This window comes from Branchiostoma lanceolatum, chromosome 6 (assembly GCF_035083965.1).
Source record: "Branchiostoma lanceolatum isolate klBraLanc5 chromosome 6, klBraLanc5.hap2, whole genome shotgun sequence".
Classification (NCBI taxonomy): Eukaryota; Metazoa; Chordata; class Leptocardii; order Amphioxiformes; family Branchiostomatidae; genus Branchiostoma; species Branchiostoma lanceolatum.
The window spans coordinates 2,296,676-2,316,210 of NC_089727.1; the positions used below are offsets into that span (position 1 = coordinate 2,296,676).

Genomic DNA, 19,535 nt, shown 5'->3' on the forward strand with positions numbered 1-19,535 from the left:
ACACTTTTGTGCACCCAAAATTATGGCTGTGCACCTAATTTGTGACTGTGCATCTAATGTTTGACTGTGGGTGCACTGGTGCACCTAGATATTCTTGTAGGCTATAGGGCAGACGTACTATTGTACACTATAGTATACAAAATATTTTAGAAATTTAAGTAAAGACTTGAAAAACAAGAAAGACAAAGTTGCATCACATGATCTAGTTGGGGACTTGAGATCTGCAACACTGGGTGTTTGTAGTTGATGTTTATGCTGAAGACTGTTTGTTTGTTTGTTTGTTTGTTTGTTTGTTCAGGTGAGTGACATTAAGAGGATGGTCCCCAGGCTGCAGTGCATCCTCTTCAAGATGAAATTTGAAGAGGTCATTCAAGACATCAAGCCAGTGAGTGGACGTTCTTTTTTTTCAAGTCCTTAAAGTAGCAGAGTTTTGGATAATTTTTGTGTTGTATGCTAAGGCTTCTGGGATTTGTGTTTTATCTGCTTCTGAGGTAACCTATAAGGAAGCTTTCCCATGATCCCCAAACAGCTATGAGTAGAAAGGTAAATTTGTTCCTGGTTTTTAGCTCTCTATTCAAATGGAGTTGTTTGGACAGCATCTAATGATACAAAACATCAGTCTATCTAGTGTCTGTGTTCACCAGGATATTATGGAGGTGACAGCAGCCTCCATGGTAGAGCAGCAGCTCATCCAGGTTTTTAGATGTCTCTTGAATAAGTAAAAAATTGGAGAGCTTGTTATGATGCTCCTCTGTTTCCCCAGGATATAGTGAACGTGACGGCAGCCTCAGAAGAAGTGAAAAAACAGCTCCAAGTTTGCCAAGATGCTGGATGTTGTAATGTTCTTCCGCTGTTGTAAAGCTCTTGTGTTGTGCCTGTTCCCCCAGGATATAGTGAACGTGACGGCAGCCTCAGAAGAAGTGAAGAACAGCTCCAAGTTTGCTAACATGCTGGATGTTGTTGTAAAGCTCTTCTGTTGTGCCTGTTCCCCCCAGGATATAGTGAACGTGACGGCAGCCTCAGAAGAAGTGAAGAACAGCTCCAAGTTTGCTAACATGCTGGATGTTGTTGTAAAGCTCTTCTGTTGTGCCTGTTCCCCCCAGGATATAGTGAACGTGACGGCAGCCTCAGAAGAAGTGAAGAACAGCTCCAAGTTTGCTAACATGCTGGATGTTGTTGTAAAGCTCTTCTGTTGTGCCTGTTCCCCCCAGGATATAGTGAACGTGACGGCAGCCTCAGAAGAAGTGAAGAACAGCTCCAAGTTTGCCAAGATGCTGGAGCTGCTGCTGATGGTGGGGAACTACATGAACTCTGGCTCCAGGAACGCTCAGTCCTACGGCTTCGAGCTCAACTTCCTCACTAAGGTGGGAAGTCATGTGTTATTTCTGTGTTTCCCAACTCCAAGTAGATGGAAGGATAATGTGTTGTTTTGTCTGATATAATTCTGCAAGGATAATTACAGTTGACTAAAAGTTGTAATGTGCGAAAGATATTTTTTTTACCAGTTCAACTGCAGCCGGATTCATACACTGTATTCATAACAACTTATCATGTTGTTTTTATGACCTGTACTTACCCTAATGAGGAAAAGATGTAAAAGAAAGGTAATCATTCATATACAAATGTATACTGCTCGGGCATGTCAACTAGTTTTTGATGTGCAACTCTGAAGGAAGATGTGACGTCCATCTCAATTTTGCCAGTTGTAGTGATGCATGCACATATAAATATCAAATATCCAAATGATTTACCTTTCCTTGCAGGTCAGTGAGCGCTTGATCTGTTATCCTCTGCAATTGCGAGGCATGAAGACGATGGACAACAACTTGAAAGCTCCCCAAAAGTAGAAAACGTTTTTGTTGTGTGTAAGGGTTAGATATTTCAATGTTTCATCAATAGAGAGCTTCATTTGTTTTCCCTCTGCAGTTGCGAGGCACGAAGACGGTGGACAACAACTCGACACTGCTCCACTTCGTGGCACGGATGATCGAGGAGCGGTACCCGGACATGATCACCTTCGGAGACGAGATCCTGCATGTGGAAAAGGCGGCCAGAGGTCAGTCAACTTTTTCTTTTGTCAAGTAAAGTGTTTGGGGGGGGGGGAGTAGGCATTACGAATATAGACTACCGGTACCCATTTGGCCAATGGTATTGATCAAGTGAAGAGAAGAATTAGGGCTATCAAACATGGAGCAGCAGCTGACTCTTTAAGTCTTTTCAATATGTGGTGAGCTCTTAAACTTCTTGAAGGTGTGGTTCTCCTCAAACATAGTTCTAATGGCTTAGTGTCTCATCCAAGAAACCGCAAACCCATTGGGGCCCACAACACTGTTGGTTAGGCTGTGCAATATACATTCAATACACGTACAATGATTCAATACTCAGTCGGCATATTATTGTTCAGTTCAGCTCATCCTTGATGATGATATTGTGAAAGAACGATCATAAACATCTGAAACCAGCCTTTCAGTTGTTGATGAACAAAGCTGTACTTAACCTTCTCCCTGCTGCCTAACTCTGTAACAAATAACGAACGGGGTACTGAAAGGCTAATTCAGTGTGCTAATGGTTAAGAAATACAGCCAAGATAACTGTTTCCACCCATTTGTACAGTTTCTGAGGACACCCTGCAGAAGAGCATGTCTCAGATGGAGAAGAACATCACCATGCTGGAGACAGAGCTGAAGAACCAGGCAACCAACGCCGACCCTGCAGACAAGTTCAAGGAGAAGATGCAAATATCCTTCATGTAGAGAAATGAGAGTAGCACCAATGTGGTGAATTCTTTTGAAAATACTGTCCTTAAAATGTGGACCAATGAGCTGACATCCTCTTTAAGGACTGCAACCAGTATTTGGAGAATCCAGGTTTAATACTTAGATGACAAGGCTGTCACTATAACTTGCCAAGTAGTAGAGTAGTCCAGTGGTTAGTGACCCTGACTCTGGGCCAAGGGGTCGTGAGTTCAAATTCTGGCTGTGTCGTTCATGCACGCTGCTGGAAAGGGTTGCAGTCCTTAGGACGGGACGATTAGCCATGGCACACCTTAGTGCCCTGGTTTCCCCGGTACACTGAACCTGTACATGTAAATACTGTACAGATCATCTGTCTTCTATGTCACGACCAGTGAAAAATTAGCATCATTGATTTCATTTGAGCTGAACTGGTTTGAGTTTACTTTAGATATATACTGAAGGTTGGATGTGTTGTTTGGTATAATATAACCAGCTGCTGCCGCGCCGCATGCCTGCAAAGCTGGTGTATTATGCCAAAGGGCGGTTTTCCTGGCTATGTAGATACAGATGCAGATACTTTGACAACTTGTAGCTTCCATGTTTATTCCTTAACCGTTCTCACGACTTTGTGGAGGTTGCTCGTGAGCAGTACGACCTCCTGAAGGGCATGCACAGCCACATGCAGACTCTCTACAAGAACCTGGCCGAGTTCTTCTGCTTCGACACCACCAAGGTCTCCATGGAGGAGTTGTTCGGTGATCTGGCCACCTTCAAGTCCGATTTCTACGTAAGTTATATAGGAGCTCTTCACAGAGGCCTAAGAGGAAAATTTTGACTTGTCCATATACACAAAATTGTGATATACCAAGGTATATGTGGGTACAGACTTTTCCTTCCAACTTGGTCTTTGGTTTCCAGCTTAGCATTGTTTTTTCCAATCCAAGAACTAAGTCCAGATGTTAGATTGATGTGGCCTGTGTTGTGTTTGCTCCAACACCATGTGGTATACTACCTGTAACTAGAGGTTTAAAGTCAGCTTTATTCGGTACAAGATGAATGACATACAACCCACTATCATTCTCATGTTTCATTATCACCAGGAGGGTGCAAGGCAGAAAAAAGAATACAATATACTAGTCACATTAGACATTTTAGGCATTCTCTGTTAAGAATACGTTATACGAGAGTACATGTACATCATGTATAAAAAAACTTTTTAAAGATTGTTAAAATCATGCTATTTTACATCAGATTTTTCCATTGTCCATATTTTCTGCACTTCCACAGCAAGCCCAGAAGGAGAATGAGAAGATCAGGGAAACACAGGAGAAGATGAAGAGAGTGAAAGAAGCCAAGGAACGGGCAGAACGAGAGAAGAAGGAAAAGATGAAGCTCAAGCAGCAGAAGGCCATCATCGACATGAATGCCGGTATGTTCCCATTTCTCTGATAATCACAGAAATGACAAAAGGACCAGCTCTAGAGGCACATGGCAGTAGTTTGTTGTGTTACATTCAAATCCTTCAAGTCTTGTCTACATGTAAAGCTACAAGCCATCTAATGAAGAGGTCCCTAAAGCTTCCAATTTTTTGTAAAAGTAGAAAAAAAGACTCAGCATGACTTGAATTTCTTTCGATTGTATTTATCCACAGTGGGACACCGTGAAGATGTGATGGATGCAGTTCCTGTATGTCCTGCTAGAGGGTGCACTTTCCTCTGAAGGGGTGAAGTCTGCCGTCTCTGATTGTTTCTTGTTTATTTTTTCCACAGAGGGAGACTAGGAGGCTGTGATGGATGTAGTTCCTGTATATTCTGCTAGAGGGCGCACTTTCCTCTGAGGGGGTGAAGTCTGCCATCTCTGATTGTTGTTTATATGTCCACAGAGGGAGACCAGGAGGGTGTGATGGTCAGTCTGATCGGAGCAGTTCCTGTATGTTCTGCTAGAGGGCGCACTTTCCTCTGAGGGGGTGACATCTGCCATTTCTGATTCCTTGTTGACGTTTATATTTCCACAGAGGGAGACCAGGAGGGTGTTATGGACAGTCTGATCGAGGCGCTACAGACAGGCAAGGCCTTCAGCAGGGAGAAGAAGGAGGGCAGGAAAAGAACGCCTCGAGGGGCGGCGAACGGTAGGTCACTGGTACCAACATTTACTGCAGAAAGTTCATGTCTTTCAGGGGGTAAATATATCAATCTGATTTTTTTAAAACTGCAAACGATGTCTTAATACTGTCATCAGGAAGGATAGACACTTAGGTTAATTTGAATGTTGCATTCATGGTTGCATGTTGCAAAATTTGTAACTGTAGTTTGGTGTGTCAATAGTTAGCAGACTTTTAAGTACAAATGTTAAATGTAGTACACATGATTGTACTCTCTGTTTGGGTAAACCCAGTCATTGTTAGAGTGTGAACAACCAGCCAGAACCCTGGCCAAAATGTTATGTTACACAAGACATTGCTTTATCTACTTTATTTTCCCTGTTTATCTACCTTCGTTTTTTACCTTCTTTACTTTTTTTTTTACATAATGTTCCCTGCTGTACTCCCACCCCACACTGGCTTTCTCTGTCCCTGAGAATGAGATACCCTCTGTTCTCTCCACAAACTCAGCTGTGGTAAACTGTTCAATATCTTATGGATCAATTTTTCTGTATTGGTCTCTCATACATACATGTACCTTGCACTTCTTTATTACCAGTAGTCTGGACCAGAAGTAAATAACTCTTATCCTTTAGTCGTAGTACATGTGATATTGTCCTCCAAACTTGCTTTCAGTCCAGGGTGTCTTAAGTTACAACAGTACTGTACAATAATGTACAGTCAAACCTGTCTATAGCGGTCACTCAAGGGACTGGCCAAAACTGGCCGCTAAGGACAGGTGGCCGCTATGGAGAAAATGTTGATTAATTGACCACGAGTGACACATGTTTTCAGTACCCACTGAGATACATTTATTCACCGTACAGTACACATTTAACATTACACAGGTAAGGCACATTTTAGAAATTCGATTGTTGTTCTATTACTTCTATTATGGGCTTGAAAAAAGAATTATTGTATCTGCCAACTCCAAAATCCATGGTCTGCTCGAGCTTCAGGTCTGAACAGACCAGCATCGCCATACTCAACTCTTGATCCTTCGCGACTGCTTCGCTGCCGGCACACGCGTCACCAACGAGTTTTAATCATATGAAACAAAGTTCTTCGCAGCAAAATGCCCCCTAGTTAGTATAGAACAAAATATATGTTGCTCAGTTGCCACTTACTGTTCGTTTTCGACCGTTTTCAAACACAAAATCGTGGCGACAATTTTCCTAATCTGTTGTTGTTTGCTTGTCATGATCGGCTCTACCATTATGCTAATAGGGTAATGAGAGGAAGGTCGCTCTTTTGAGGGCTTTTTTCTTTTCAGAAAATTGCAACAGCCCAAATTTTACAAGATAGTAATGTTATCCATATTTAGTTTGAAGCTTTTGGTTCAGTAATTATCCTCAGTGATAGTTTGCAGCAAAATAGATTTAATACACTATACCTCCGCAACAGTGGTGTCTTCCGATGACCTTTATGCTGCTCCGCCATTTTGAAAACGGAAATATTGGGCCGACATTGAAATAATTCGCCAACTTAGCGCATCAGATACATGTGCGGGTTGTATTTTCCAAAAACTACCGTAATCTTTGTCCAATCCAAATAGTCAAATATGCTACGATGTACAAACGCAAGCCATGTGAAGAAATACTTGACTTCGCGCGCGTCAAACCATGGATAATCTAACGAAGATAAAACATTTCTTTATTATTATCCCGTAAAGTTGAGTTCACATAAACTTGATAACTGCATTAAAAAATGAAGATTTTGAACCCGGCGTGCGGTGGCGATGCGGCTTCCACCGGCGCACATTGGCCGTTATCGGCAGTGTTACTGTACTCGCGGGACCGAAAATCGTCTGGCCGCGACCGCGTTGGACAGGTGGCCGCTATAGCCTAATTCTTAATGCTTATGTCAATGGGAAAAATCCAAGGGACCGACAAAAAGTGACCACTATGGGCAGGTGGCCGCTATGCAAAGGTGACCGCTAATACAGGTTTGACTGTATATCCTATAGATAGAACTAGCTGGCCATCTTGGTCTTTTCCAAGGCTGTGCCTGTGATTCTTGGCTCTCAGGGGCAGTCAACAAACTACAACTTTTGTACCAAAATTTGAAACTAGACCTCAAAATGTCTCTGGAAAGCTCTACGATTTGCATTCATCATGTATATAGGACACATCATTTTTAACTACAAAGTGCCTCAAGTTGCTTTGATTTATCAAATTTGACATGTGAATTTTTTTAAGTACAGATACACACATGTATCAATGCTTTCATTATGAGTACATTTGTACTCTTGACATTCAAGTTGAGATGCTACATGTACCTGGTTTATTCTGTTATCTAAGACCGTGTGTCAGCATTAAAGACAAAGAACTCAGAACCAGGACACTTGACTTCATGTACAAAACGTAGGAAGCCTCTGTGAGAACTAAGAAAGCATCAGTCAGGCCTAATCTGTGAGTTGTGACCCTTACAGACCACGGACACCCCCTCCATCCAGAGTCCCTTAGGCTTCTAGAATACAGACTGGGTGTCATACCCGAGTACGGAGGTAAGACTGTCCCCCAGCTGCCCATACATGTGCCCTGGTCAGCCATACTTGTGCCCTGTGTCCCCTGCTGTCCCCCAGCCGCCCATACATGTGCCCTGGTCAGCCATACATGTGCCCTGGTCAGCCATACATGTGCCCTGGTCAGCCATACATGTGCCCTGGTCAGCCATACATGTGCCCTGCTGTCCCAAGCCCAGCCATAAACCCATACATGTGCCCCGTGTGCCCTGCTGTCCCAAGGCCAGCCATACTTGTGCCCTGGTCAGCCATACATCTGCCCTGTGTGCCCTGCCGTCCCAAGACCAACCATATATGTGCCCTAGTCAGCTATACCTGTGCCCTGGTCTGCCATAGTTGTGCCCTGCTGTCCCAAGGCCAGCCATACTTGTGTCCTGCTGTCCCCCAGCCACCCATACATGTACATGTACCCTGGTCAGCCATTCATGTGCCCTGTTGCCCTAAAGCCAGGCCTGCAAATGTACATGTGCCCTTGCCTTGCAGTCTGCCATACATGCATTCCCAGAACTTACAATGTATAAGTGTGAGTCCCACGTCAGCCCTGCTATCAACATTCATTGCAGCATCTGTCACATCTGTCTTGTCATTTTATTTTGAATAGTTGTCATTCTTTTATAATCGTTGACTAACAAAATCCTCCACATTCGGTATTCTTTATTTCTCCCTTCAATTTCTATGCATACTTAGTAGTGGGGCTGATAGTGTGATACAAAGTATCACACAAATCCTTGAGCTCTGTTCTGTGATCAGTACTACTGTTGTTTGTGTACAAAATGTATGTCGCTGTACTTCCACTAACCTGTGTGTCTGTTGTGCTCCCCTTTCCTGTTCTGTGTTATTCTCTCCCTACAATCTTCCAGCTGTGTATGTGAGTATGGCTTCCTTGATGTTGATTCTGTAGAGCTGTGTTGCCATGGCACCCTGTCATTCTCATCTCATCGCCATAGTAACAAGCATGCTTTTACACCAATGATTTTAACCTGCATAAAGGCTAAGACGTACTACATACAAGATCAGCGCTTTCTGGAAGCTTACATGTAATTTTAGCTTTGTGATATGCTTTTTAAGTATCATGTTTATCAGCCATTATCCCAAAGCCACGCAGACAATGGTGTGCGGCAAAGTTGCATGTTGGGAATTTTGTACTTGCTGCAGTACCTGTATGAGGTACTAGGTGTCCCCAGCGCCATGCACTAAGCTGTCTCAGTTCATAAAAATCAAGATTTTTTACTTTGAAAAAAAAAAGTTTCTTGTCTGCAATGCTGCTGCCACTTCTCTCAGTTGACCCTGCCTCAACTTACACCAGTACTAAGTCTCACTAGTCCAATCTGGTGACTTTTACATGTACATGCACAATGGCGTTCCCTGTACCAATGCACAAAACCGCCCATGCTCCTGTATATGCAAAGCTTGTTGTATTGTGTGTAAACCTGCTATAATGTGTGCAAAGCCTGTTCTAATATGTGCAAAGCCTACTGTAATGTGTGCAAAGCTTATTAAAATGTGTTTCTGCCTAACACATGTCTGTCTGCCTTTGCTTCTGCTACCTGTGCTGTTAAAACTAATAACAGTACCAGATGCATATGTCCAAGGTAACTCTCCATCCCGTGCTTTACGTGGTTTTGTACCTCTCGGCTTGCTCACATTCTAAAGGCTGTATGATCTTTCTGTTTTAACAGTGGTCACTTTGAATACAGAAAGACATTGACAAAGAACATAGAACATTCTGATTTTCATTTATCCCTATAAACCCCATCACAGAAAGATACACAGTCATGGACATATGACATTGTGTACCATGAAATGATAGAAAGCATTCTCTTTGGAATAAGGAGATTCTTTACGATCATGTAAAAAGTTGGCGTCCAACATGACTAACTTTCTGCATTCTAACTGACCAGTGTCTGTCCATGTATTCTTGCTGCTTTGAAAACTATGTCTGCATACATGTACATACCTGTATCTTTGCTCTGCTGTCCTGGCTCCAAAACTAAAAGTAAGAAAACTGCAAGATGTTAAACGTCGCAAGCTTGCATGTCTTGCAGCGGGCATGTGGAATGGCCAGGATTGGAAACTTTAAGGATGTTCATAACCTGCAGAGTTGGCATTGATAATGAACTGCTGTGAACACTAACATAAATATGCAATGTAATCTTTTTTCAGTTGGCAGTAAACTTGTGTGCAGAATGTTGTATGATGTACATTTGTATGCAAAATATTTTGCTGTTTGTTTTGCGTACAATGTAACACTATATATTTTGGGTTTTGGCTGCTGTCTTTGCATCCTTACCTTTTATCCCATGCTATTTGAAATAGTTTGATACAATTTTATTTTATTGAAAAAATTAATCACAATGCAAGTTTTGACTAATTGTCAGAGACTCAGATTGCAAGAATTTTAACCATAGCCGTGTCTGTATTGATGCATGAGCAAATGGTGAACAAACATTAACCCTTCCATTGCCACGAGGAAAGCAACATGTATTTTCAAATAGAATACTTATTACCAGTACTTAGTTAGGATTGCCATTTCTATACAAAGCAATGTCGCTAACCCTACCTAACGACTACAGGGTTTAAACTGCATGTATGCAATGAGGTGCATTCTTGGTAGTAATATGTCTAAGTTGAAGGCCTGAGTTGTGATTGCTCACTTCTTTCTTGTAAGAAAGATAAATGATTGAATGAATGAATAAATGAATGAATGAATGAATGAATGAATGAATGAATGAATGAAATTAAAAGCCCCTGAGACATACCATCAAAAAAATGTCTGTACATGTTCTAGACAAGAACTATTAGAGGTCTTCACCTTTGACATGTTACCCACAATGCATGTCACTGCTCGTGTGCAGTTGGAACCATGAACAGGCTTATTGTGACCTCTCGCCCCCCTCTCCCCCCCACAGCTGAGAGAAGAGCGGCGCTGAACAGATCCAGGTCAAGGGTCAACGTGATCCAGCTGTCCAACTCCGTCAGTAAGGAGATCGACATTGACGGCCCGCAGGACAGCCCCGTCAAGCCGCCGCCCCGGAGAAACCGCCAGCCCGGCTCCGTGTCGGTCCTCCCCCGCGAGTTCAATGGGTCCAGCCCGCCCGGAGACGCAGAAGCTCTGCTCGACAGGTTGAAGAACTTGTAGTTGGACTGCGCCATTTTGTGTTAAGGGGGGGTTTGATTGTATAACACACACAGATCCATGCAAATAGAATTTGCTAGTATCTGTGACTTGTATGTATCAACATACGATATATTGGTAGTGCTTGTCTATGTTTTATAGTTTGCTATGGGTTGTTTGAAGCTGAAGGAAGATCAATGGTTGTACAGGATCAGATAGTCGCCATATCAAATTGTTGTTAAAGAAATACGATATGACTTGGATTGATCCATATTTTGGAATATAATGAATCAAATAACAAAATATGCTTGGAAAAAGTAAACTTAAGAATTGTGTTTAACTCCAAAAAATGTATTAATTGGTGGAAGATTCTAAAAGTGCTAACTGTACAGTTTATTCTTGAATATAGAAATTGTTTTGGTTTGGAGGTTGAGAATAGAGAAGGGTGATTGTATAACTACAAATGTACATCAACATGGGAGATGATTATAGAAGCTAAACCATACATGTATGATTTGAAGAAACTCAAATTTGTATCTCTTATTTGCATTTACATGTATTTGTTTTCTGTCAAATGTGTGACAGTTATACATGTATGTATGTATGGTTCCGTCAAACGGTTAACTGGGCCTCAGAGTTTAGGTTGTGTTTTCAGCAATTTCATGGGTAAGACCACACCAATTTGATTTCTTGGTTTTTTGGCATTTTATGTGAAAAAATAAGCAACAGGACAATATGACATCAAAAGACTGGTAGGAAACCGTCAATCTGACTATATTCACTTCCTAAAACAGAGTGCACCAAGGTACATGTACAGACTTTCCCCTCAGACTCTGTTTTCATGTTGATTTTCCAGTTCAGCATCAGATATATTTTAAACTCTAAGAACCAACCAATTGAATTGTTGTGGCCTAAAGGCAAGACATATTTGTTTCATCCCCCATCCACCAACACTTATTATCATGTTTAGTGAACTAGACATAACTTGCTACATGTATGTGTACCGATCTCAGTACTTAAACTTGGTGCTTCCACATTACCTGCCAGTAGAGTGCATTTTGTCTGCAACACATTACCTTTTTATTGCTGGGATTTCTTCAACAGTACAGACTTCCCATTTTTCTTTCGGGCTACATTGTACATATAGAAGGGAAGGGTAATATAAGAGTACATTTGAGCCAGTATTCTTCATAGTTGTACACTTGCCAGCTTTGTGGAAATTCCTTTCGAGATAATCTATTGAAAACTTGGGCTAAGGGCTAAATCTGTGTAGTAGGTTGTGGTGTTGTTGTAGGCCAGTTTTTGTTGTTTTTATAGATGTTGGTTCATTGTGGGTCCCAGTGTCCGTACTGAGGTACAATTTTCTGTAAAAGTGCTTAAAGACTAGTACTGTAACACTGCCTATTCTAGTCGTTAAGTTGGTTAAGGCAAGTTGAATTTGGATCATCATAGTAAACAAAGGTACCAAATTGACCCCTGTAGGGCATTGGGTGCTAAACGGCTACTTCAGTGTGCTTAAGATTAAAGATGAAGCCATCATTATTGGTAAGAACTGAGCCATGTGTGGTAGTAACTTGAGCTGGTGGGTTCCACTGGGTTTCTGGCTGGTTTGAGGTTCTCTTCCCAGTTGTCCGAGCAATAACCTCTGATAAAGTAAACATCCCAACTTGGGCAAGGACTTGCCACACTTTTTGAATTTTGACTAGTTCAAAAAGTACATATCAAGAACATACGGTTTACGACTTTGACCGCAGTGTTCTTTGCAATGGTTGACCCATTACCTCAGAAATTGGTCAAAGGCAGTTGGAAGTCAGTACTGCCCCCCCCCCTTTTTTTTTAATCAATTCGTAAGAGCCTGATGTTGCCATCGATTTACGAAGAAAGTCGGCTCAATTGTTACTGTAGCAGCATCTCTTCGCCCTAGGTCAGAAATATCAATGCTCGAGACAAGTATTGACTTCACTGACCCATTAGGAGAAGCAGGGGTTACGAAGGCTGCTCGGGAAATTCCCTACCCCATTTAGGCCGGAATGTTTTTGGTCCACTCACACCGGGGCATGCCCCTGCTCTTTTTCGAAAGATGTGGTGGGTTCTTTTACGTGCTCAAGGTGTGACTCTCCTCAAACACGGGACCTCCATTTAACGTCCTATCCTCCCCGAAACTCTCAGTACAAGTCATGGTCCTTGTTTCAGCTGTTTTACTTTTTGAGTTTTAGTCTTTGCAGGGCTGCTATTGCGACACCTTCATTCGATATTCCCAAAATCAGAGTGATGTTTCCCAAATGCCGTAATTTGTTTAAGCTCAGTATGGATGTAAAATGAACATCTCAATATTTTGGTTAGCATCTCTTCGAAAAGACATGCATTTGATAGCTAGATACATAACGTATACATTTGTACTTGTACGCGCACATGGGAAATACACAGTGCTGGTCTTGAAGCTCAATACATTAGCTATTAAAATGTTGCTAGCTTGAACGTGAAATATTCGATATTTGAAAAGTATATATTTACATCCTGTGAAAGTTTAGGACTTATCATTCGGTTGTCTTAATTTTGTTTGTGAATCTTTGAAATACTGTGGTAAGTAAGAACTGTTAATTTGCAGGTGTTTATAATTTTCTGAACCACCGTCTGTTGCTATCTTAATTCTTCTGAAGATACGGGAAAGTTTTCTGGGCCAATAATTTTCTCTACGTGTACATCAGTGTATGTAGTTGAAACCATGTACATTTCTGTGTTTTTGTTCAGATTCTACTTCTACACTTGAATGGATTGTTTGTTTTTATTAATATCTGTACCGCGCTGGCCTTTTTCGTTGATGATCATGGGCACATTGAAATGTATCGTATCAAGAAAAATTGATATTTGCATGTCCTTGCTTGCTTCTGTTACATTCCATCTTGGCAACCCCTGTAAAGTATGTACAAGCACCCCCATTGCTTCAATGGGCTGTCCCAACTGTGAAATAAAATGAGTAGAAAAGGTGGGCTGTACCACTATAACGGGGATGGTAAGGGGATCCTCAAAGATAACATGCAACTGTACAACTATACTACAGTTTGTAACTTGCTAGTCATTTAACTTGCAGTTCTTTCAAGTTACCAATATATTCTGTTGTGCAAAGATGAAATGTTTGAGTACAAATGTATAAGCTTTATCCAATGCAAACATCATTGTTTTACTTCTATGTTATTTTCTGGCAATGATGTCTACATGGTCATGTAAAGACTTGACAAAAACAGGCTTACTTTGTACATCAGTGCATTTGATGTAGAAAATGTAGTTGGTGAGAGTAACAATTACCTTACAGTGAACAGCCATGACTGTGTCTCAAAACAGGTCAGTCTGCTTTTATTAACAGACCATTTTCACTTGTTTAGGCAACTACAACTATTGTTCAGGCAAGCTTCAGAGAGAAGGAAGTGTTGGGTGTGTACCCTGTCCCTCCAATCCAGGTCTCATCATAGTGTTGTATCAAAACTACAATGTACCAAACACTGGCTACTTGAAGAACTGGTAAACTTGGACTTGACAGATACATGTGTGTTGTTTATGTATGTGTCACAGGAGTTTTGATACATGTGGACACGTCACAAATACGTACATGAAAACAACCGTCAGTTAATCAATAATACTCCCATATGCCTACATGATTTTCAGATGTGAATAATTGAATGTATGTTTGTAACATAGATATTACCGTTTTCAGCGAGAAGGAAAAGACTTTGGATCAGCCCTATTTTTGTATACATATTAACCAGCCAGCCTCTTAAATAAAGTGCGCTACATCAAAACATTGGAGAAGTGTTTTATTCCTTAATTTTATAACTACATATTGTAGTTTGTGTAGTTTCCGTAGTATCATTGACTTCTATACAGATACATTACAATAACCATACACACTTTCAGAACAAGCATTGAGGAATGACTTTTACTCTAAACATTACTAAAATGAGCTTTTTAGCTTCCCATATATAAAGTATTTGCCTCCTCTCTACACTTGAGAAAGTACCAACAATTTGGTAACACTTGGCTAAGTCTGGTTCATATACTACTTGTAAAATGCCTTATTTACAAATAAAGGCATCGCTTTTCTTTCATCACTAGGTGGAAAAATGCACCCACAATGCAAGCAAATCATCATGATTCAATACATTTGTGCTGTGCATGAGGCACCTTTTATTTGTGGAAGTAAGCCATGGTTAGAAGGAACTTTACACAAGATACAGTGGTATCTACTACTACTGTATCACACTATACATATTTACATTGATTAATGTCCATACACAGTACATAAGAACCAAGCTGGAAATGTATTGAATACTAAATCATAAACTTTTAGGTGAAAGAAATTGGGTTCAAATATCTAAATGAACTGACAACTAAGAGGTGATTGTTGTACTGCCAGTGATCTTTCATACCATGTACATTGTATCTGGGTACCACATTCATTTTGGTTCGAGTCCATATTATGTCCACTTAGAAGTCCTACTAGTACATGTGCTTGGATGAAAGGTTGCAACGAGAAAGAAAGCACTGATTTCTTAACTACTATGCAGGTTTTCTTTGTGCTGGACATACAGACAGACAGAAAAACGTATATACACAATTCTGGCATGTTCACAAATACTGGAAATTTGTACGTTATGTATACTTGGCATTGGACATGATTAAAATATCATATAATACCACTGTCTAAATAGCAAAGTTCTTCGCAACCAAGTATTTACACAAGCCGATGTTTCCATGACTCGTCTTCATCAGGGCAATACTGACTGGTTCACAGTGCACAGATGAAGATGACAGAGACAGTCAGTCTTCAGACGACAGCTCATTTACACCCTTGGTTGTGAATAAAGAACTTTGCCATTCAGTCATTTACATGTAGCAACCTGATGAAATTATTCACGGAATAACATTGTCATTTGGTCACTATACACACATCAACACCCCGCTTCACGGCCCCTCTATTCTCTCCTCGCGTGTGTCCATGAGCGGCACGATGCCGGTCACCTTGTAGGCCACAAACAGCGAGAGGCACGCCATGACCACCAGCAGGCAGATCAGCCGCTTCTGTCCGACGTCCTCCACAAACTGGCCCCAGTCGTGGATAACAGACCTTTGAAAGGCGGCAACAACATTTCTCATCACCTATTCCACTGCCTTAATCATGCCTACCAACCTGCACACCTCATGGACAGATTTAACAATATCAGTTATTTGCCAGTCGTGTATAACAGATCTTCAAAAGGTAGCCAGGTGGTTTTGTTAGGGTTGTTGATTTAGAATCTAAAGGTTCTGGGTTCGAATCCCTGGCAGGGCCAAAATGTTGTGACCTTCAGAAAGGCAACTTATACCTATTTCCTTGCTCTACTCAGGTGAAAATGTGCACATAGATTCAGTTAGGGATGAACTCTCATCCCTGTTTGAGGAAAGCCATACCTCAAGCATGTTAAGAAGCCCACTTCACTTATCGAAAAGAGTAGAGATTCATCCCATTGTGAGCGAATCATACAGTCGTCTTATGCAGCTTTTACATTTTGTACCTACTGTACAAAACTATGATGTGTTATGCCTAAAATTACCAGTATATATGAAAAACCGACCTCCACAGCCCAGGTGAGGATGATGGGTGGGTCGGCAGGTGCTCCAGGGTCTCGATGCGCTCGGGGGAGTACGCAGCCAGCAACAGCTGTGGGAAGCAAGCATGCAAAAGTTATCTCAACATATCTATAACGATCAAGCCCATATTGTACCTCTAAAACGATAGGGGGCCAAAACCCATACCACTCACTCTCTGTCCAAAGAGCTATCTACCACTCAAAAATCAGGACCATAGCATGTCCAGAACACGAGATATCAAAGCAGGAAGTTTTGCTGAAGTACCGTAACAAGCCGCTAGGGGACCCAACATCAAATGGTTTCGAGGTCTCACAAAGACCTACCCACCTACCAAATATCAAGACAATCCATCCAAGCCTTCTTGAGTTATGATGTTTGTTACAAACAAACACACATACACACAAATGCTACCCTATGCATAACCTTCTCGGCGAAGGTAATAATGTCATCTGGTTTCTTCTTGAGACCAATCAGCAAATGGCATTACAGCCTCTACACTAAGAAATAAAGAAGAAAACATACATCTTTATACATGCACAACAGTAGTAGTGAGGTATGAGATCAAACAAAAATGATAATTAGTGCTGCATATATAGAAGATGGCTTTGTCTGACCCAGTTCAACATCATTCTGTGACACCCCAGATTACTGATTCGGCTTGAGGTTTGATTTTTTTCTTTCCTCGTCCCTTTAATGAATGAATGAATGAATGAAGACCTTTATTGTATGTTCGTGCCCCGAGGGGCTAGATACAGGTCGTTTAACATAAACCTAACTAACATGTAAGTGACATGTCTTCCGACCTTCTCCTCCTGCGGCTGCATGTACAGCTGTCTGCTGTCCTGGTTCAGCTGTCTCTCCAGCAGCTGCAGCACCTGCTTCTTCACCCCCCGCCGCACCGCCAGCATGTAGGGCGTCAGCCCGTGGCTGTTACTGTAGAGGTGGATGTTTGAGTTTATAAGGATCCACCATTAGCTTAACAGCTACTCTTCCTGTGGTCCATTCAATAACATGACTGGACAAAACTGGATGTAACAAAAGCAAAGACTCAATCTTGTGTGCCAAAAATAATTACTCAAGCAACTGGATAAGATTTTGAAACAGTCAGACGTTTCAGACAGTATCCACTGTCTTTCGTCAGTGACTAACGATAGGGCTGAGAACACCAGGTTTTATACCAAAAGTCTGAATAGATGTGTTAATGAGGTTAAGACAATTTAGGATGTCTTGAAGTAGTCTTTAAAAAAGGTTAATTCAAGACAAATTTTTATGCCAATAGTTCAATTAGCTACTGTTGTTTCAGTACAGTAAAACAGTAACTAAATGTTGCTTGTGGCCAAGGGGAGCAACCGGCCTGCTCCTGGCCTGCGTACATAGGCAGGTTGGCAAAATGTACTTAACATTCGCCATTTATATGGACAGTAGGAATAATGTCAGAATAAGAAAATACATTTGTAAAACACCCAGTCTGAATTCCAATGGCACTATGATTGGGAGCCTCAACTAAAACCTTTAACTGTCCTGGATGTGCTGGTTTATACGATATTTCAAAGATTAATCTGAGATTCTGCTGTATTATTTGTACTGTATATAAGAGTCTCACCATATGTCACTCTGCAGGCCACAGTCGATGAGGAACTGTGTAGTGTCCACGTGACCACACATGTGCATGGCTGTGTTTCCCTGCTGGTCTACAGCTGACAGCTGGAGAGAGATGCGGAAATGTTTTGTTACACAAAATATAATGTTACGTCAGTGGTTAACAATCAACGGCAGAACAGACACATACAAACACTCTTACTTCCACCGTACTATTCCCCAGTGGAATTCCCTGCCTGGCACGGTTGTGACGGCTCCCACCGTTGAGTCTTACCGCATGCCAGGCTGGAGGCCTGCCTGCCCTAGCCCGGGACCTCACCCCCCCCTACTTTGACCCTGATTGGGCTATATGATAGATTCAATTACTTTGTACTAGGAGGTGATAATCCCTACTGTGTACAGATAGGTATATACATAAAAGAATGTTTGGACATTAGAACAAGCAATGTATAAGTATACGACATGTGATATTTCGATATGTTGCTCTATCCCATATGATTGTGTGTAATCAAACTCATTTGTATGCACTTATTCGTTTGTGTGTATGTATGTATGTATGTATGTACTATGCAGTAGACCTAATGAGAGTCGCTGTGCTTTTGTTGTGTCAATAAAGATCTTCTATATGGTGAAAATGACCCCTGACCTCTGCCCCGAACTCTACCAGGACCCTCATGATGTCCACGGCGCCCCTGCAGGCGGCGAGGTGCAGCGGGGTCCGTCCCCGCGCGTCCCGCTGGTTTGGGTCGTGCCCGTCCTCTAGCAGCTGCAGCGCCGTCCGCACATCCCCATCTGAACAGGGGAAATGAACACGGCTCAGTTAAACATTCCTTTTGATTACTGTAATTTTACCAGGATCTGTATCGGTATATCTTGTTTTCTTCTTTATTATTACAATGCTTAGCCTTATTAAGTGCCCGTTTCCAGCAGCTGCAGTGGGGTCTGCACATCCCCATCTGAACAGGAAAAATTAACATGCTTCGGTCAAACATTTCCTAGAACTGTCGTAGAGTGAAATTCATTGCCACTAAGAACAGATGTACATATACATATATATATAGGGGCATCCTCACTAACGGTAGATAACTTAAGACAATGGGAACATGAACACTGCTTGGTCAAACATTTCAGTTTCATTTCACTAGCTTGAAACTAGACCTAAAACACTGGACTCAACATGCAGTTGTAATATTTATTTATTTATTTATTTATTTATCAATCTTTAGGGTAGTCCCTTCAGTTAGCATGGTAACTGATTTCCAAGGGAGCCCTACGTAACATGACAAATCATAACAAATCAGGATACAACAGAAATAACTTAACATAAACTTCATATTGAGACTACAATCTAAGTACTCGAAAGCAAAATCACGGTTGCCTAATGTGCTTGTTGTTGTTGTTGTCAATGTACAAATGTGGATTTAAAACTAATTAGAACACTGACTATACAAGTCGAGAAATGACTTACCAAAGTAACAAAACGCGACAACAAATACAGGAAGGGGGAGGGGGGCGAACAACCATCACGAAAGGTATCCCCACACTAAAACGAACGCCAATATGACAGAAACAGGGGATTCCCTGTAATCTAGAATACATAATTTACCCATTCCACTTGAACCTGACCCACCTATTGTAGCCTGAGCCAGCGGAGAGGGGATATTCTCCATCGAAGTGCAGGAGTTACTTCTCATCGACGCCATCTTGTTTGAGCTGTTCTATCTAGCAAACCATACCCTTATACAAGATGCTTTGCCCTTCCAAATCTGTTAAAATATCATTTATATGTAATGACAT

General features: G+C 41.5%; 2 protein-coding genes across 4 annotated transcripts in view; one reads left to right on the forward strand and one right to left on the reverse strand.

Moving 5' to 3' along the window:
- Positions 1-14,311, forward strand: part of LOC136436139 (protein diaphanous homolog 2-like) — a 38,803-nt gene extending 24,492 nt beyond the window's left edge. For 2 of the 3 annotated variants that reach the window (XM_066429904.1, XM_066429905.1), the window contains 9 exons: positions 299-385; positions 1,212-1,364; positions 1,927-2,056; positions 2,614-2,738; positions 3,358-3,522; positions 4,023-4,164; positions 4,750-4,863; positions 7,307-7,381; positions 10,309-14,311. In XM_066429904.1, the coding sequence (XP_066286001.1) occupies positions 299-385; positions 1,212-1,364; positions 1,927-2,056; positions 2,614-2,738; positions 3,358-3,522; positions 4,023-4,164; positions 4,750-4,863; positions 7,307-7,381; positions 10,309-10,538 (1,221 nt within the window). In that variant the 3' untranslated portion in view covers positions 10,539-14,311. The remainder of the gene's footprint in view (positions 1-298; positions 386-1,211; positions 1,365-1,926; positions 2,057-2,613; positions 2,739-3,357; positions 3,523-4,022; positions 4,165-4,749; positions 4,864-7,306; positions 7,382-10,308) is intronic. The other variant, XM_066429906.1, reaches the window with a different exon arrangement.
- LOC136437171 (ankyrin repeat domain-containing protein 46-like) lies at positions 14,312-19,441 on the reverse strand. Its single transcript, XM_066431653.1, has 6 exons — positions 19,365-19,441; positions 18,385-18,553; positions 17,743-17,843; positions 16,943-17,072; positions 16,124-16,209; positions 14,312-15,636 (listed from the first exon to the last, which is right to left on the reverse strand). Exons 1-6 carry the CDS (start codon positions 19,439-19,441, stop codon positions 15,474-15,476), a joined length of 726 nt encoding a protein of 241 aa, XP_066287750.1. The 3' UTR covers positions 14,312-15,473.
- Between the last annotated feature and the right edge of the window lie 94 nt (positions 19,442-19,535).